At 35.9% G+C, this 14,961-nt stretch overlaps 1 protein-coding gene across 1 annotated transcript in view; it reads right to left on the reverse strand.

The window, feature by feature from the left end:
• LOC113231984 (aminopeptidase N-like) overlaps positions 1 to 5,201 on the reverse strand; it is an 11,665-nt gene extending 6,464 nt beyond the window's left edge. The window contains exons 1-7 of the mRNA XM_026466598.1: positions 4,622 to 5,201; positions 4,013 to 4,165; positions 3,432 to 3,716; positions 2,849 to 3,029; positions 1,514 to 1,785; positions 1,152 to 1,323; positions 47 to 230 (exon numbers count right to left, since the gene is read on the reverse strand). Of these exons, the coding sequence (XP_026322383.1) occupies positions 47 to 230; positions 1,152 to 1,323; positions 1,514 to 1,785; positions 2,849 to 3,029; positions 3,432 to 3,716; positions 4,013 to 4,165; positions 4,622 to 5,100 (1,726 nt within the window). The 5' untranslated portion in view covers positions 5,101 to 5,201. The remainder of the gene's footprint in view (positions 1 to 46; positions 231 to 1,151; positions 1,324 to 1,513; positions 1,786 to 2,848; positions 3,030 to 3,431; positions 3,717 to 4,012; positions 4,166 to 4,621) is intronic.
• Between the last annotated feature and the right edge of the window lie 9,760 nt (positions 5,202 to 14,961).

A 14,961-nucleotide genomic window follows, 5' to 3' on the forward strand; every position in this document is an offset into this window, starting at 1 on the left:
ATTGGTAATATCAACAAATGAAAAGAAAATGAAACACAACATTAACCTTGCCCTTGAATATTGAAAATAACGTAGTCGTCTTCATCCAGAATATTCAGCAGCGATATTTCATCTGGGTTTTCTAACATCACTGTGGGATACATATTATTGTAATTCTTCTGTTGGTTCGTAGTAAAAGTAACTGGAATTCTGTATCCCACAACCTCACTATCGGCGAAACTAAAGTGTTCCTTAAATAGAATGAGTTAACGATAAAATCTTACAGCTAAATTTCTGCAAATTTTTTTTTGTTTAATGTGATTGAGCTAATTTGGTGATTTATATTTATAAAATGATATTCCTTAGTAATAATTTTAAGGCGTATTGGAATAAAGGCGATATTCGCAATCCCTCCGGGTGGACAAAACGGAGTGCGTATGCGGTATTCCTTCAAACCTAACTCCTTTCAAACCGGATATCGCTACCGCTATGCCTCATTCCTTGTCACAAACAACGTTTAGATAACTTTCTAAATATTGTTCTAAAGCTTTTTTAAAAATGTGAATTACGTTGATTTTGCTTACCAATAAAGCTGAAATTAAATGACGTACAAAAAAACGGCTTATAGGGCATTGTAAGTTAATAACCCAATTTCGGTAAAAATGACATGTAGTTACGTTGTTTATGATAAGGACTGCAGTATGGATAGCGAAACAGTATCAATAGAGCAACTTATGAAACTTATTTCTGCCGCCATACAGTAGTGTGAGCATGACTTTGAGATTACTGCGTTCCGGTTTTTAAGGAAAGTGTGCCAGTAAAATTACAGACACATGAGACTTGTCAACTCATGTCTTAGGGCGCAGTGGGAGTGCCCGTCAGCTCTTTGCGATTTAAAGGTCTGAGTGGTACTAGAATTGCTATGGATAAGCATGTCGTTTATCACCAGGCGTACGACTTGTTCGACCCGTTACTTGGTGTCATAAAAAAAACTTTAATTAATTTGTAATCCTCAATTTAAAAATGCACCGCTATTGTTGAATTTTTTCTAACCTAATCCCACATTTTATTCTACAAAAATATATTTTTATAATCTGAATGTGACACGTCGTATTAAACTGGATTGCATTTTATCATCTCAAAAATGTATCATTTAACTGGTTGAAACATACTTGAGTTAGCAAAACCGAATTGTTTGATTTCCAGCCCACATGAAGGACGGGGTATCCCGTGTTTTGGATCCAAGGCTCAAGAAAAGCTCCAACGTCATCGATATTATCATTCCCGGGCCATACATAATTCACGGCGTCGATAAAATCATTTAGTGACGTTGATGACAGAGTTCTGTAAAACACAATAATTTCATAGAATTTGGTGAATTTGAATTTATTACATCATTCCAGTGAATATTAAAAAAGCACCTTGCGAGCTTGCAAGCGCCTTGGATATAAGATATAGATAAGAAATATGTATATATATAATCACATGGAACCCCTTACGAAATGTACAGAAAATATCAGGATATGTTATTTACCTTCGATTCAACAGTAGCTGCCCTGCTCTTAAGACGAAATCATCTTCATCACTGAGTACTAATCTTAGCATCCTCATGATAGCAGGTGCTTTAATATTCAATAGACCTAAGGTATGATGGCGGATATCTACTTCATCAAACATGTCCTCTTCTGGAGATATGACCACAGCACTGCTGTAGGAGTCTTGCAATAAAGCCTCTTGAATCACATCAGTTGTGAAAATAGTGTTCATATCCAATAGAGTGACATCTTCGTTATCTGATGATTGGAACTGGAATACCATTTTGATAATATTTATGATTCATTACATTTAAATAGAGGCGTACATTAAAACGTTATAAATAAATGTTAGACAACATCACATGTGTTCTTCTGATCTCAAAGTAAGCAGCTATAGCGAAAGCACTTGAGTTATGGAAATCATGGAAAAGAAATGGAAATAAAACAATAACGTTACCAAAAACACCCAGACCCGGTACAATATAGAAAAGTTAGTTTTTCTACACTGACCCGGCTGGGGACAGAACCCAGGACCTCAGAGATGGCGACGCCATGAAAACCGGTGTGCAACCCAGTCGGCCACGGAAATTATACATTTAAGCAGAGACGTAACTTGAAACGTCACAATGAAAATCACTTTATTGTGATCACGGATCAATTGTGATGACTCACAATACTTACAAACTGAACATTACAAAATGAACATTATATCATCATCATCATCAATCCATTTATACGTCCCACTACCGGGCCTCCTTTCAGACGAGGGCTTAGGCCATAGTCCACCACACTGGCCCAATGCTTGTTGGGGACTTCACACGTTTTCCGAGGGTTGTGAACCTTCTTCAACGTGCAGGTTTCATCACGATGTTTTCTTTCACCGAAAGGCTCATGGTAAATTTCAAATTAAATTTCACACATACTTAAATTCCGAGAAACTCAGTGGTGCGAGTCCGGATTCGAATCCACGACCTTCTGCTTGAGAGGCAGTAACTTAGGTCAAACCATTGGGCTATTACGGCTTTTTTATTTTTTGCACACTATATAAAAACAGCAATTTCACAAGTATTAAAATAAATCGGTAGTCATGTAACAAAGTTTGTAGTTTTCTCTAGAAATGAAAAGTGTAAATGTTAAGATACTTCAAATATAAGTAAGTAAGTATTTTAGTTTACAAAATTTAATTTTTTTGCAATAGACTGATCACATTTATATAAACAGGCGCGTATTATATAATTTTTAGTTACATGGTTGAAAAACCTCTGTGTTAATCGTTGCCAGATGGTTTTAAAAACAAACAAATAGGTTTCAAATCCCTAACAACATTCACTTACATCTGTGACGACCTCCTGTGCAGCATGAGACGCAAGTCCAGATATCACCCACTGATCTTTCCAGTCTTCAGGATACACCACGTAACCAAACCACTGCCTTGCCATAGCATTAGCAATTTTTACCAGTGCAGTCTTTCGTTGCATCATAGAGTGAGTATTCGTCATAAAAATGTGTGGCTCCCTGAAGAAAAATAATTTAAAAGTCCAAACTTTGTCGATGACGAAGTCGTCTCAATTTCATTCTGAAATAAGGCTTTCAATAACATCGAAATCAAAACACCGAAATGTTAATTGAAAACACATGGCAAAGAGTAGATCGTGTCGGTGTATTTTAGCAATATATATTTAAATATATCTGTAAAACCAAGTTATATTTTAGACATAATATTTATTAGGTACCTACAAAGAAACCACTTAACCTCATTAGGGATTGCCTTTGACGGTGAATCAAAATTGTTGTGTATAAAGACTTAGGAAATACTACTATAATAAAATACAGTTTAAAATAGCATTACTATTGCCTCTAGAAGATGATAATTGATTATCACTAGCTGATAATTTTCACACTGCTCATTCAACTTACCAAATGCAAATAGTAGACAAGGCGTTCCATTCCATGTTAGTGTCTGGCAGAGCGAAGATATGCAATCTGCCGTCTTGATTTGCATTAATTGTGAAGTACATTTTATTCAGTTTTTCGTTATATGAAGTGAAAAATGCCTCAATAGCGATACTAGCTAAACTATTTTGGTTTAGATCAGGTCGACCATATAGTATCACATTTGGTGCTGGCATGTCAATATTAAAGAAATTATGAGCAACCATACCCCAGAGATGTGGTGGCACTTGAAGGGCTTGAAATTGGTTCCTGTAAATAGGTACGTGAAGCTTATGTCCGTTCATTAAACTAATATAATAAATACCATTGAAGTAAGTGATTTGGGTGATGATGGGATGTAGCGTGTAAATAATTTGTCCGTGTGAGATTATTGATGGTGCTGATAGAATGGCGGCGTGTTCAAAGTGTTCCGGTTACACTCGGTTTTACAGGGATATAGAAAACCAACTAACACAGACAAATATTTACACCATAAAAGTACTTGAAAAAAGTCTTTTCGACTGTCGATTGATTTTGATGTTTGTGTTATGATTCCGAGAACTTACGGATTGTTATCTTCTCTCATAGAGTTGGAGACTATTTCGTCGAAAGGAACTTCCTCGAATATGAAAGAAATAGTAGCAACAGCCTGCAACTCGTCCATGCAGGGAAATACACGGCGCGCGTTCGTCGGGAAAAGGTTCATTCCCACATATCGACTGGAAAGACATGAAATATTGATTCATTTACACATATTTACGTTGCATTCTTTACGACTACATAATAAAAAAACACTTTTGATATAGGTTTATATATATAGGTTTTTATTTTGATAGAGGCCTTGTTATAGCAAAAATCTACTGATATCAGTTAGTTACCGAGCGGTAAGACCATTCAGGTAATGATTCAGGTGAATAAAATGTTTGTTTATCAATATGATTATCACAAAAAATAAACTAATTTAAAAAGGCATACCTACTGAGTCCGATCCCGTTTAAACGCCATAGAAATAAAAATCTTGGGAACGCTAATACCTTTATCTGCCCAACAAAATGGTGATGGCCTTGTTCTCTTTGGAATCCCAAGCAATTCTTCGTTTTGTTTATACATATATTTACGATTACAATAGTATATGTAAATTTTCCACAAGTTCAGTGTAAAAAATAGATACTTACTAATCATTAAAACCACCTTGGAATATTCCTTTTCCAAAGTTGTTTATTTCTCCAGAGTACTCAATAACAACGATATGAATTCCACCTGCATTATTAGGGAATATTTCTATAACACCGTCTTCTAAATTACAACCCACCGATTGTACGTTATCTTCCGAGATAATTCCAGTACGCACATCGTGTACATCAAGCGCTTCTAGGTGAAATATAATAGGGTCATCTGTAGAATCCAATCGCACATAGATTACTGCTTCACCGTTGAACGTGTCACCGTCGAAGGAAATTTTAACCGTGTATCTGAGTACCGTTTGCCCTGGCCTGACGTTTCTTATAAGATTGCGGGTGCCATTTATTGAATCTTTCCTCGCATCTTCAGTAAGAACAGTTTCGCTACTTGGCCTTTCATTTTCCGCTACTTCGAATTTGAATGTTTTAATCCCAGAGTCACGTATCACTTCAGATCCATCCAACTTCGCCATTTTTAATTTCGGTAAGCTAATATTGGACACGACTAATGCGGATGGACTTTTCTCGATCGGTGAAGATTTTGTAAATACATTGAAAAGAAGCAAAGTAAGTACGAACAGAAACCTCCATTTTATATTTTTCCGGACCATTTTTTTCGATTTTAAATGACCGGTTACACTGACAATCGTCGATCCCATGCGATCGTCACCCAACTACGTTCTGGTTTAAATGGGCTGAGCAGTGGGAATACACGATAAATGTTGCATGCTGATAATGTCACTTTATAGATACGAAAACAAAATGTGAAAAGGGTCTTTATCGAAATACTTAGATATACTTAACTGTAACAATCTCTCTATGGTGCTCAATAAAACTCACCATACTTTCCTTGCCATTAAAAAAAACTTTGGTTTTCCAGAACTGACACACAAAAAATATTCATGCATTAGCTTCGTTATTCAGGAAGTCTCCATTGCCTAATTTATCGTTTATTTTGATGGTAGTTTATCTTACGACATTAAGGTATTACAGTGATACTGAAACATTTCAGAATTCTGTATTGTCAATTTTATTGTGTTTTTTGTGGAACTAGTCTGCCAACATTATGACAATTAATACTTTCATCATAACATACCACTACCACCTCCACTACGTTTTCTCAGACTAAAACAAAATAATGTTTCATTGTCACACCATACACAACGTGATTTAATCTTCTTCTTCTTCTAAAGTAAAATTTCTTAAGTCTTCTAAAGTAGGAGTGCATAGGCCTCGGAAATATATTTTGATAGTCTCGTCGATATCGACACACAAAATAAAATATACAGGGTGGAAAAATCCATGGGATGCGAGGGAGCACTACCTTGAATTAAAAGCAAATTTTACTTGAATGAAAATATTCTTGCGTTTTATTAAGAATCGAATCAAATCGAAACAACTAAAATGTAAAAAATAAACATTCAACTATTTTATGAACTAATTAACAATAAACAGTAAATTAATAAAAAATATAATTTTAAAAGCATGCACACACAACCTTTTTGGTAAGTGGATGTGGAGTGGTAAATACTTTAACAATTTTAAGACAAAAATACAACCAAGCGCACAATCATGACAAGACTAATTTTAAAGTTAATACAGGAATACTATTAACGAAATTAATAACCAAACAAAAAATAATCCCATTTGACCTCTGTCATCTGCTTAACCCTCTATGGTCCCACTAGGTTAGTTGTCCAGTTCAGTTGACTGAATCGACTTACACGATAGAATACGTTTATCTGTAGGTTCAGTTTTATTATAGCTTCCGAAAGCAATTTTATTAAATAAACTCAAATAGCTAATAATCTTGCCAATAATTTTCTTTTTTTTTTATAATATCAAGTGACGGGGCGAACAAGTCGTGTGCTTGATGGTAACCTACACGCCTGTCCATAATAGTTGCAGTGCCACTCAGAGTTTTATATCGCAAAGACCTGAGGGGCACTGCCATTGCGCCAGTCACCTTGAGATATAAGTTGACAAGTCCCATGTGCCTGTCATTTCACCAGCACCCTTACCCTTCAAAACCGGAACACAGTAATGCTGACATTACTGCTTGGCGGCAGAAGTAGGTAAGGTGGCAGTACTTCCCTGGACGAACTCTTTCACAAGGAGCTCTACTTTATTGTATAATAACTCTCTCTAAAGCATTTTGTATGATTTAACGAACAATACATTTTTAAAAGTGTAGCTGTATTTTTTTTTTTACTTCTTTTTATATCTTTGTAAATCACAATGGATACGTTAAGTTCGCTTAGACTTGAAGATTTCTAATTTACTAAATGATCCATTTCAAATAAAAGGAAAGTTGTTTTTTAGCAAGGACCTTTTGAAGCAGTCACACGCAAATTATTGGAATAAAAATTGCAAAATAAACTCTCTAATTTTATAAGAATAGTGGAAATAAGTAGCCTAAAGGAAAGAAGATAAAAAGCTAATACAAATGTGGAATTGCAAGAAAAAAGTTAAGATGAATTTGATTTTTTTTGTTTTTTAATTTTAATAATATTAAAATAAAGACACCCTTGATCTTTATCTCGCCCGACATTAAGTGATGACGTGACTGATTATATTACGTACAAGAGCGAACCTGTGCGTGATAAAAATTTTAAAGTTGTTCTAGGACCGTGTAACCTTGCAAATAGTGCAATAGTAGATTTTTGGCATACTTTTTGCCATACACTCAGTCTAACGACCAAAGTTGAGGTTATTTGTGATTTAGTTGTTGAAAGCCAAACCAAGTAGCTAAAGTGAGGTCAATTGAACCATACAGAGAAGAAAACACACGTGAAGTTACCAACATAAGCTTATGCTTAAATTTATATAAGAAGCAACACTTTTTAAAGACCAACTAGGCCAAGGCAAGCGAAGCAAGACACGTAAGATTCGAAATTCAACTCTATCCCATTTAGGATAAGAACAGTCCAAAATCCAAGTTTGTGTGCTCTTGATTGTCTTCAATAAATATGTATCCGGAAACAAGTTTATTTTTATTTTATTTTTATATGATATCAACTAATGGAACAAATTAGTTCTGCACTTGGTGTAAGCGACACGCCTTCTGATTTTCTTCGACAATAAAATCGTATTGATGTTGTATAAAGTTGAGTATATATATTGTAATATTTTATTCTCACCACTTTCAATCTGTCGAATAGGAGAACTCTAATCATAATAATTCCTTAACCCAATTGCTCTGCTTTGAGATTTCTATTTCACTAAATAAAAATATTTCCAATATTATTTATCCTAGAATACGAATGCGGGCAACTAAACTAAACGACTACGAGAATACTAAATCGATAGCACAAGTCGTTTCTGAGAATAACATCGATGATTAACAAATAAACATCGAAGTGTAACCATAAGGGTGACATCAAATTAGCGCTTATAGAAACGCTGCAGTAGCGCTTTCTGTGATTTTATTAATTGAGATTGCAAAACTGGTGCGCGCGTGTTACGACAGCCGTGGTGCCACAGTGGCGCTGCACGGCGACTACGCTTTTAGATGTATGAATATTAGACGCGCCACTGCAGCCAGCGCTATAAGCGTTTAATTTGAAGGCGCCCTAAGGATTTAATTTATTACCGCACCTTACTTAAAAAAAACTTACTCATGCTGAAAAGTGGAGCATTTTCATTAATAGCATCTCTTCTGATTAACGAGGTACACATTAGTACTTCATTATATTCTTTTAGTCTCGTAATTAGATCCTATGAGAGCGAACAGCAAAAAATAGTTAAAGGAGTTGGTAGTATATTAAATAATTGATCTAATACACTTGTCCATGCCTTTGCAACTTTCATTTACAGACATATATAATGTATTTTGGAATATACGTCGTTTCAATAAAAATACACTGTCTAGAAGTACAGTTAGGCAAAAATACTGTAAAACAAAAAATAGAAATTGAAGTGTGAAATTGCCAGTAAATACAGTGTGTAACGAAATAGTGGAGCATATTCAAGGTCAGTTTCAGCTATTATGAACTACTTTTACAAAAGTTGATTTACATTTTACAAGTTTATTTACGGAAATTTTATGTTGTAAATTTTCGATTAGCTGATTACACTAAACTAGTCACACACTGCACAGCTCTTGCCCAAAGTCATACCAAGATACGTTAAGTCATTCACAATTGCCTACAATATACAATCAATGAAATTATCAATCGATCTCTTTCTAACGCATGCAGGGAGCACGGTAATAAACCGTGGAACACATTTTCAACGACATCATGGGATCTAAATTATTTTCCTTGTAGCTACGATAACCACGTACTACCGTATATTTGCCTGGTAGACAGTTTCTAATTTGCGGAAAAAACGTTAGCCTCTAGGCTCAGGTGAATATGGCAAGAGTAAAGTACGTTTGCACACTACGCCCGGTTCGTATCAGTTCCGAATCCGAGAAAATGACGATCCGAAATGTCACAAGTGTCCGAAATGTCAGAATCAGAAATCAGACTTAGTGCACAAGTGACATCCGGAGTGGGTCCGAGTTTTATAGATTTATATAGTTTTGGATTCGGAACAAATAGGAATCGGATGCCGTGCGCAAGTTTGCAAGATGGGGATTATTTGAACGGCAGTTTGGAGTTACTGTATAGAAGTTGGGGTCAAGATGATCTATTCCACTACGTTCGACTGTACGGTCAATCAAATAAAAAAAACTAATAGTACAAAAATATTCCAGTTACTTCAATATGCATTTTTTTGTAACAACTTTACAAACTTATGGGATGGAATTCATCCTGTTAGTTCAACTTTGGAATGTTTTTATTAATAACATCTTTTATGTCTAACCTACTTAGTAGGTACAGATACTAAATATATCAAGATCGGTTAACTAGCTGTGATTGTTTCTCTGCGAATCTTTAAACACCCATTAATAAATTTAACATTACATATAACATTACGTCACATAACAATTAAATTGAATTTACATTACAAATAATAGTGTAATTATAATTAATTTATATATATTTTAATAATGGAGTGTTTGCTTACAAAATAGCACGTATCGTATAGTGTCCTTCAAAATAATAGCAATCAGTTACCATATAGATTTTAAGACTTTCGTAGTTATTCACTAAATGATTATCACTAGTATCAGGTTTCTTACCACGGTATGTCTTCTTTTTATTTTCCCGATATTTCGGAACGGTTGCACGCTCCATGGTCACGGGTTGACTGGACGGCGGCAGATGACAGCTTTAAGAGCAGACATATCTGTCTACCCTCTTGCGCTGTCGACGACTACCTTCATCGCGATTTGTTGTGGCATTACCATTGTCACTCACTTTTTTCACACAAACCACACTCACGGTATCCACACGCGAAACTAAACTCGAGGCGTTTTTGTTTTTATTACTGCACGCACTAAGGACCGTATTCCATGCACTGGACAGTTTAAACCTATAATCACGGTTAAATGTTTTGTACTTCGTGATCTCGATGGCTTCTCGTACCAACCGTGGTATGTAGTGACGTTCTGTCGAGAGTACCTGGGGGCTATGCAACTCGATCCAGTAGTTAGTGTCAGTCTGTGTGAGATGTTGTGCTATAGCCGACTTCTGTGCATCATTGTTTTGTTTGTTTGGGTGTGTTCCTTCATACGATCGACAATTGTTCGTTTAGTCTGACCGATATACGAGCTCCCACAACTGCAGTTCACTTTATAGACACCCGGTGTTTGTAAAGGAAGGTGGTCTTTTGGTGAACGTAACATTTTTCCTATTATGGTTAAGGGGGTGAAAACAGTTTTGTCCGAGTGAACCGTCTTGTCGGACTTTGACCAATGCATCCAAAAATGCAAGCGCGCGATTTTTCTCAATTTCACAAGTGAACTTCTTTTGTTATGGGTGTTGTTAAGACGTGCTAAATAATTTTGTATATGTTGCTCCTTTCCTTCCATTATGCAAAATACGTCATCAACATACCTCTTCCATAATTTTATTGTTGATGGTGCTCACAGAATGGCGGCGTGTTCATAGTGTTCCATCCAAATGTTGGTTTGTCCAAATGTCCAAATGATCCAAATGTCTGCTCTTAAAGATGTCATCTGCCGCCGTCCAGTCAACCCGTAACCATGGAGCGTGTAACCGTTCCGAAATATCGAGAAAATAAAAAGAAGTCATACTGTGGTAAGAAACCTGATACTAGTGATAATCAATCAGTTACCATGACTGTGTCAGGTCAAAAAAAGCTATGGTGGATTACTCACACGGGACTAGACCACAAACAGTTTACTAACAACTTTCTGTGGGTCAGCTTCTTTACGAACATTGTTTGGACTTATGTCCAAGATTGAACCCGTGTTCATCTTTTTCAACTATCAATTTTTCACACAAATGATGATACCAACTAAAACTACTTTATCTGCGGTGTAAACTGAAGCTTTTTCGCTTTTGTAGTTTAGACGACTCACATGAGTACTCATTTTTCTATTGTATTTTTATTTCACAAATGTGGCGAAATTAGGTTAGTTATTATAAGTATTGTTACATCAAACCATACATCAACCAAACCACTTAATCTTACGTAAATTATGATGGATCGCCTTCAACAATAGCTCGCAACACATCATGAATATTATACACGAATTTTAGCAGCATCCGTATTTGATTTAAAAGAGAATGTAAAATTTCAACCAAGATATAAGAACGATAACCTACCTGCTTAACTATGTAGGTTATTGTGCTTAGACCAAAACGAAAGCAAACAGACAATGCCAAAATTTTGAATTTAGAAACTTGAATATTTCTAATTTGAATTTACACTAAAATGCTTTTTGTGTCAAAGTGGTCAGAACTTTAGAACGGCAATTTCATACTTCATTCTTTTTTCTCACTATAACACGATATTTTAATGATCACTCATTTTCAAGGCTTTACTACCACCGTAGTTCGGCAGGTTATACTACTATTAAATGTTATCACCAAACTCTCGGTCCATGAATTTCAATAGAACCTCTGCCACTGGAGAGATAAAGTTTTGGAGTTCGTTTACGAGCAAAGATCGCTAGTGCTCGTAAATCGACATACAATATTCAGACAGGTTAATATTACAGACTTCAGGAAAACTAATTTCACAAGTATTTTGACACGTTTTACTTATAGAATCAATTTGTAATAGTTTACAACTACTTAGCAGTCTATGTACTATGGCTATCAATAAAACGTGGTAACCTGGAACTAAGTAGTTTTAGATTAGATTTTTTGATTAGATTAGTTGGTATAGCGTCTGGTACGTATGCTAGAAGCCGTCGGTTCGAATCCGACCGGATCGAACGATTTTTTTCTGAGTGTTCGATCTTTGTATTAATAATCATATGAGTTTTATCAAAAATTATGGTTAAAACTTATTTGTGCTGTTAGAAATTACAAAAGTTTCTACCGTTCTGTCTCTTGTACACATCTTAAATATATGTGTGTAACACAAATGTGTGACAGTAAATCATTGTGTTTTGTCAGTACGTTTGATTCTTCTGTATGGTGAAGCAAAGGGTGGTTAAAGTATTTGGAAATCCCACGGTAAAGTCCCTTGTTGGTTTTTTGAGATTCATATTGCGATATTTATTTATTCATATTTATTCCACACGAATTTCATCGCGTTCACCCCGCGCGGCCGCCTCGTGGCCGCCGCGCGATCGCCGAGCAGAGACCGCGTGCTCTAACTGCCATGGCAAAATACGCTCTTTTTATTTTGCTTTTACGTTGTAACTTAAATGAACGTCCCGAACACACGGGCGAGTCTGGCTTGAAATTGGTCTACGCGGTGGCCTAGCGGCGGCGATAGAGGCACATGTTATCACTGAAAAAACCCAACAACATTTTAGTCATCTATGGATATCTAATCAGTTTAAACCTGATGAACAGTAAAGATCTGACTCATAATGTTACTCATACGTGAGGCGCACTATAAGTTTCCGGAATGAATAAGAAAAAAAACTATAAGTGATCAGAAATGAATATATTGTTTCACAAAATATGCTCCGTTAACGTTAATGCATTTTTCCATACGAATGAACCAATTTTGAAAACATTTATGCCACTCCTCCGTGACAATCTCGAAAACATATTTTTCATACTCTTCGACAGCCTCTTCAGGTAATGGAAATCGTTGACCGCGTAACTGGTTCTTCATTTTTGGAGATAAATCGGGACTGTACCCGAGACGGCACTTAAGGTCAATGTTGATCACCTTCAAAAATTCATTTGTCTGTCTGGCCGTGTGAGAACGGGCATTATCGTAGTGCAAGATGATACTGCGTTTACGGTTATTGTTACGGAGTTTGTCAATAACTTCCGGCAAACAAATGGTCGTGTACCAATCACTATTTACGGTACAACGATTCTCCAAAGCAACAGTAGCCACGTGTCCAGTTTTATTAAAAAAAGGAACAATCCTCCGCTTAGAGGCACTTTGCACGCCCGCCACTTTGATTGGTTTCGGCTCGTCTCGAAAGACCCATACGTTCGATTGCTGCTTCGTTTTGGGATCATAACTATAAATCCATGTTTCGTCACCTGTGACTACGTCCCATACCAAATTTGACGCCCCTTTGTTGAATCTGGTAAGCATGGCATTGCACCAAGTGAAGCGATCCGTTTTTTGAGCCTCAGTCAAATTGTGTGGTATTCACCGAGGGCACAGCTTTTTCACACCCAAACGTTTGTGTAGTATTGATTGTATTTGACTCATGTCTACGCCTGTAGATGCCCGAATCTCATGGTATATCACATGCCTGGCTGTTTTGATCACAAAGCGCACAGCATCAATGTTTTTGTTGTTCACAGCAGTGGGCGGGCGACCATCGCGCAAATCCATCACTGAGTTTCACACGACCACGTTTGAATTCTGCAAACCAGCTATAAGTAGTCGTCTTGCATGGTGCTTCATCGACAAAAGCAGTTTGAAGCCGAGCGAAGCTCCGCTGAGCTGTTACATTACACTTAAATTCGTAGAAAATCATACTACTAAAATTTTCACGAGTTAAATCCATGGTGATATAAACAACCAATTTCTAAAATGACGCCACAATGCAAAAAGAAGTGACAGTCAGATGAAACAAACTGTATTCTACAGCCAAAGACTTCCATTTTCAAATGTAATTATTTTTTTTATATTTTTTATGTAAGTGGCCAGTTCCGGAAACTCATAGTGCGCCCTATGTATTAAAGGACAAAAAAGGACTTCAAAAAAGGAAGAGGATCTCAATTCGTTTGCCTGTTCTTTTTAGTGTGCATGTTATGCAATTACTCTGACATCTTAGAACCGATTTCGATGATTCTTCTTTTGTTGGAAAGAGTGTATCTCAGCAGTGGTCACATTTAAATTTGAAGACACTATACCACATCTACTGGTGGCAATTTAGGAGATGAATACGATTTATTGAATTTAACCCACTTTTCGTTATCCGAGTTCAATCAAACTTGGCACAAAGATATAATTCAAATTAAAAAAAAAACACTGCAAAAACGATTAACAAAGATTTGAGGTCGGTTTTTTTAATAAAAAAGTTATACTTGTTTTGTCACCCCTATACCTGCGTGCTTTACGTAGAAGGTAAATAGATAGAAAATTCTTTATTGCTAGCACCACATACAACGAGATTAGAGGACAATAATTAAACACATTAGCGGGGTAACAATTGGCGGTGTTATCGCTTACAGCTATTTCTTCTAGACAACAACAAATGTAAATATAAACACACTGGTTGCAAACATTTTATTTTATTCTTCTTCTTCTTTTAAATGTGGCCCCTTCGAATTAACGATGATTTCGCCAATGTCAAGTAAAAATGACTATGTACGGTAGTTTTGTAAAAATAACATAAAAATTATGGCAGACGACGCCTTAGCCAGACCGGTGCCTTCCACAAACTCTTTCATTTTATATAAAAGAAATACATGGTGATTGTAAACTACTTTATAATATTTTTTTTAAGTCGAATCGCACCTTTAGTGTCGAAGCTTTATTATTAAAGTTTCGACACTAAAGTTGACAAGAACATTTAAAAGAAGAAGAAGAATAAAATAAAATGTTTGCAATCAGTGTGTTTATATTTACGTATCGTGTGAAAATTTTCTTATGTCAACTTTAGTGTCGAAACTTTAACAATAAAGTTTCGACAAGAATATTTAAAAGAAGAAGAATAAAATAAAATGTTTGCAATCAGTGTGTTTATGTTTACGTATCGTGTGAAATTTTTCTCATGCTAAAGTTGACATGAGAAAATTTTCACAGAGATAGACATAATAGTTTGAAAAAAAAATTATAAAGTAGTTTACAACCACCATGTAATCTCTTTACTAACAAAAGGCAAC

The sequence above is a fragment of the Hyposmocoma kahamanoa genome, unplaced genomic scaffold, assembly GCF_003589595.1.
Source record: "Hyposmocoma kahamanoa isolate Upper Pololo Valley unplaced genomic scaffold, ASM358959v1 66, whole genome shotgun sequence".
Lineage (NCBI taxonomy): Eukaryota > Metazoa > Arthropoda > Insecta > Lepidoptera > Cosmopterigidae > Hyposmocoma > Hyposmocoma kahamanoa.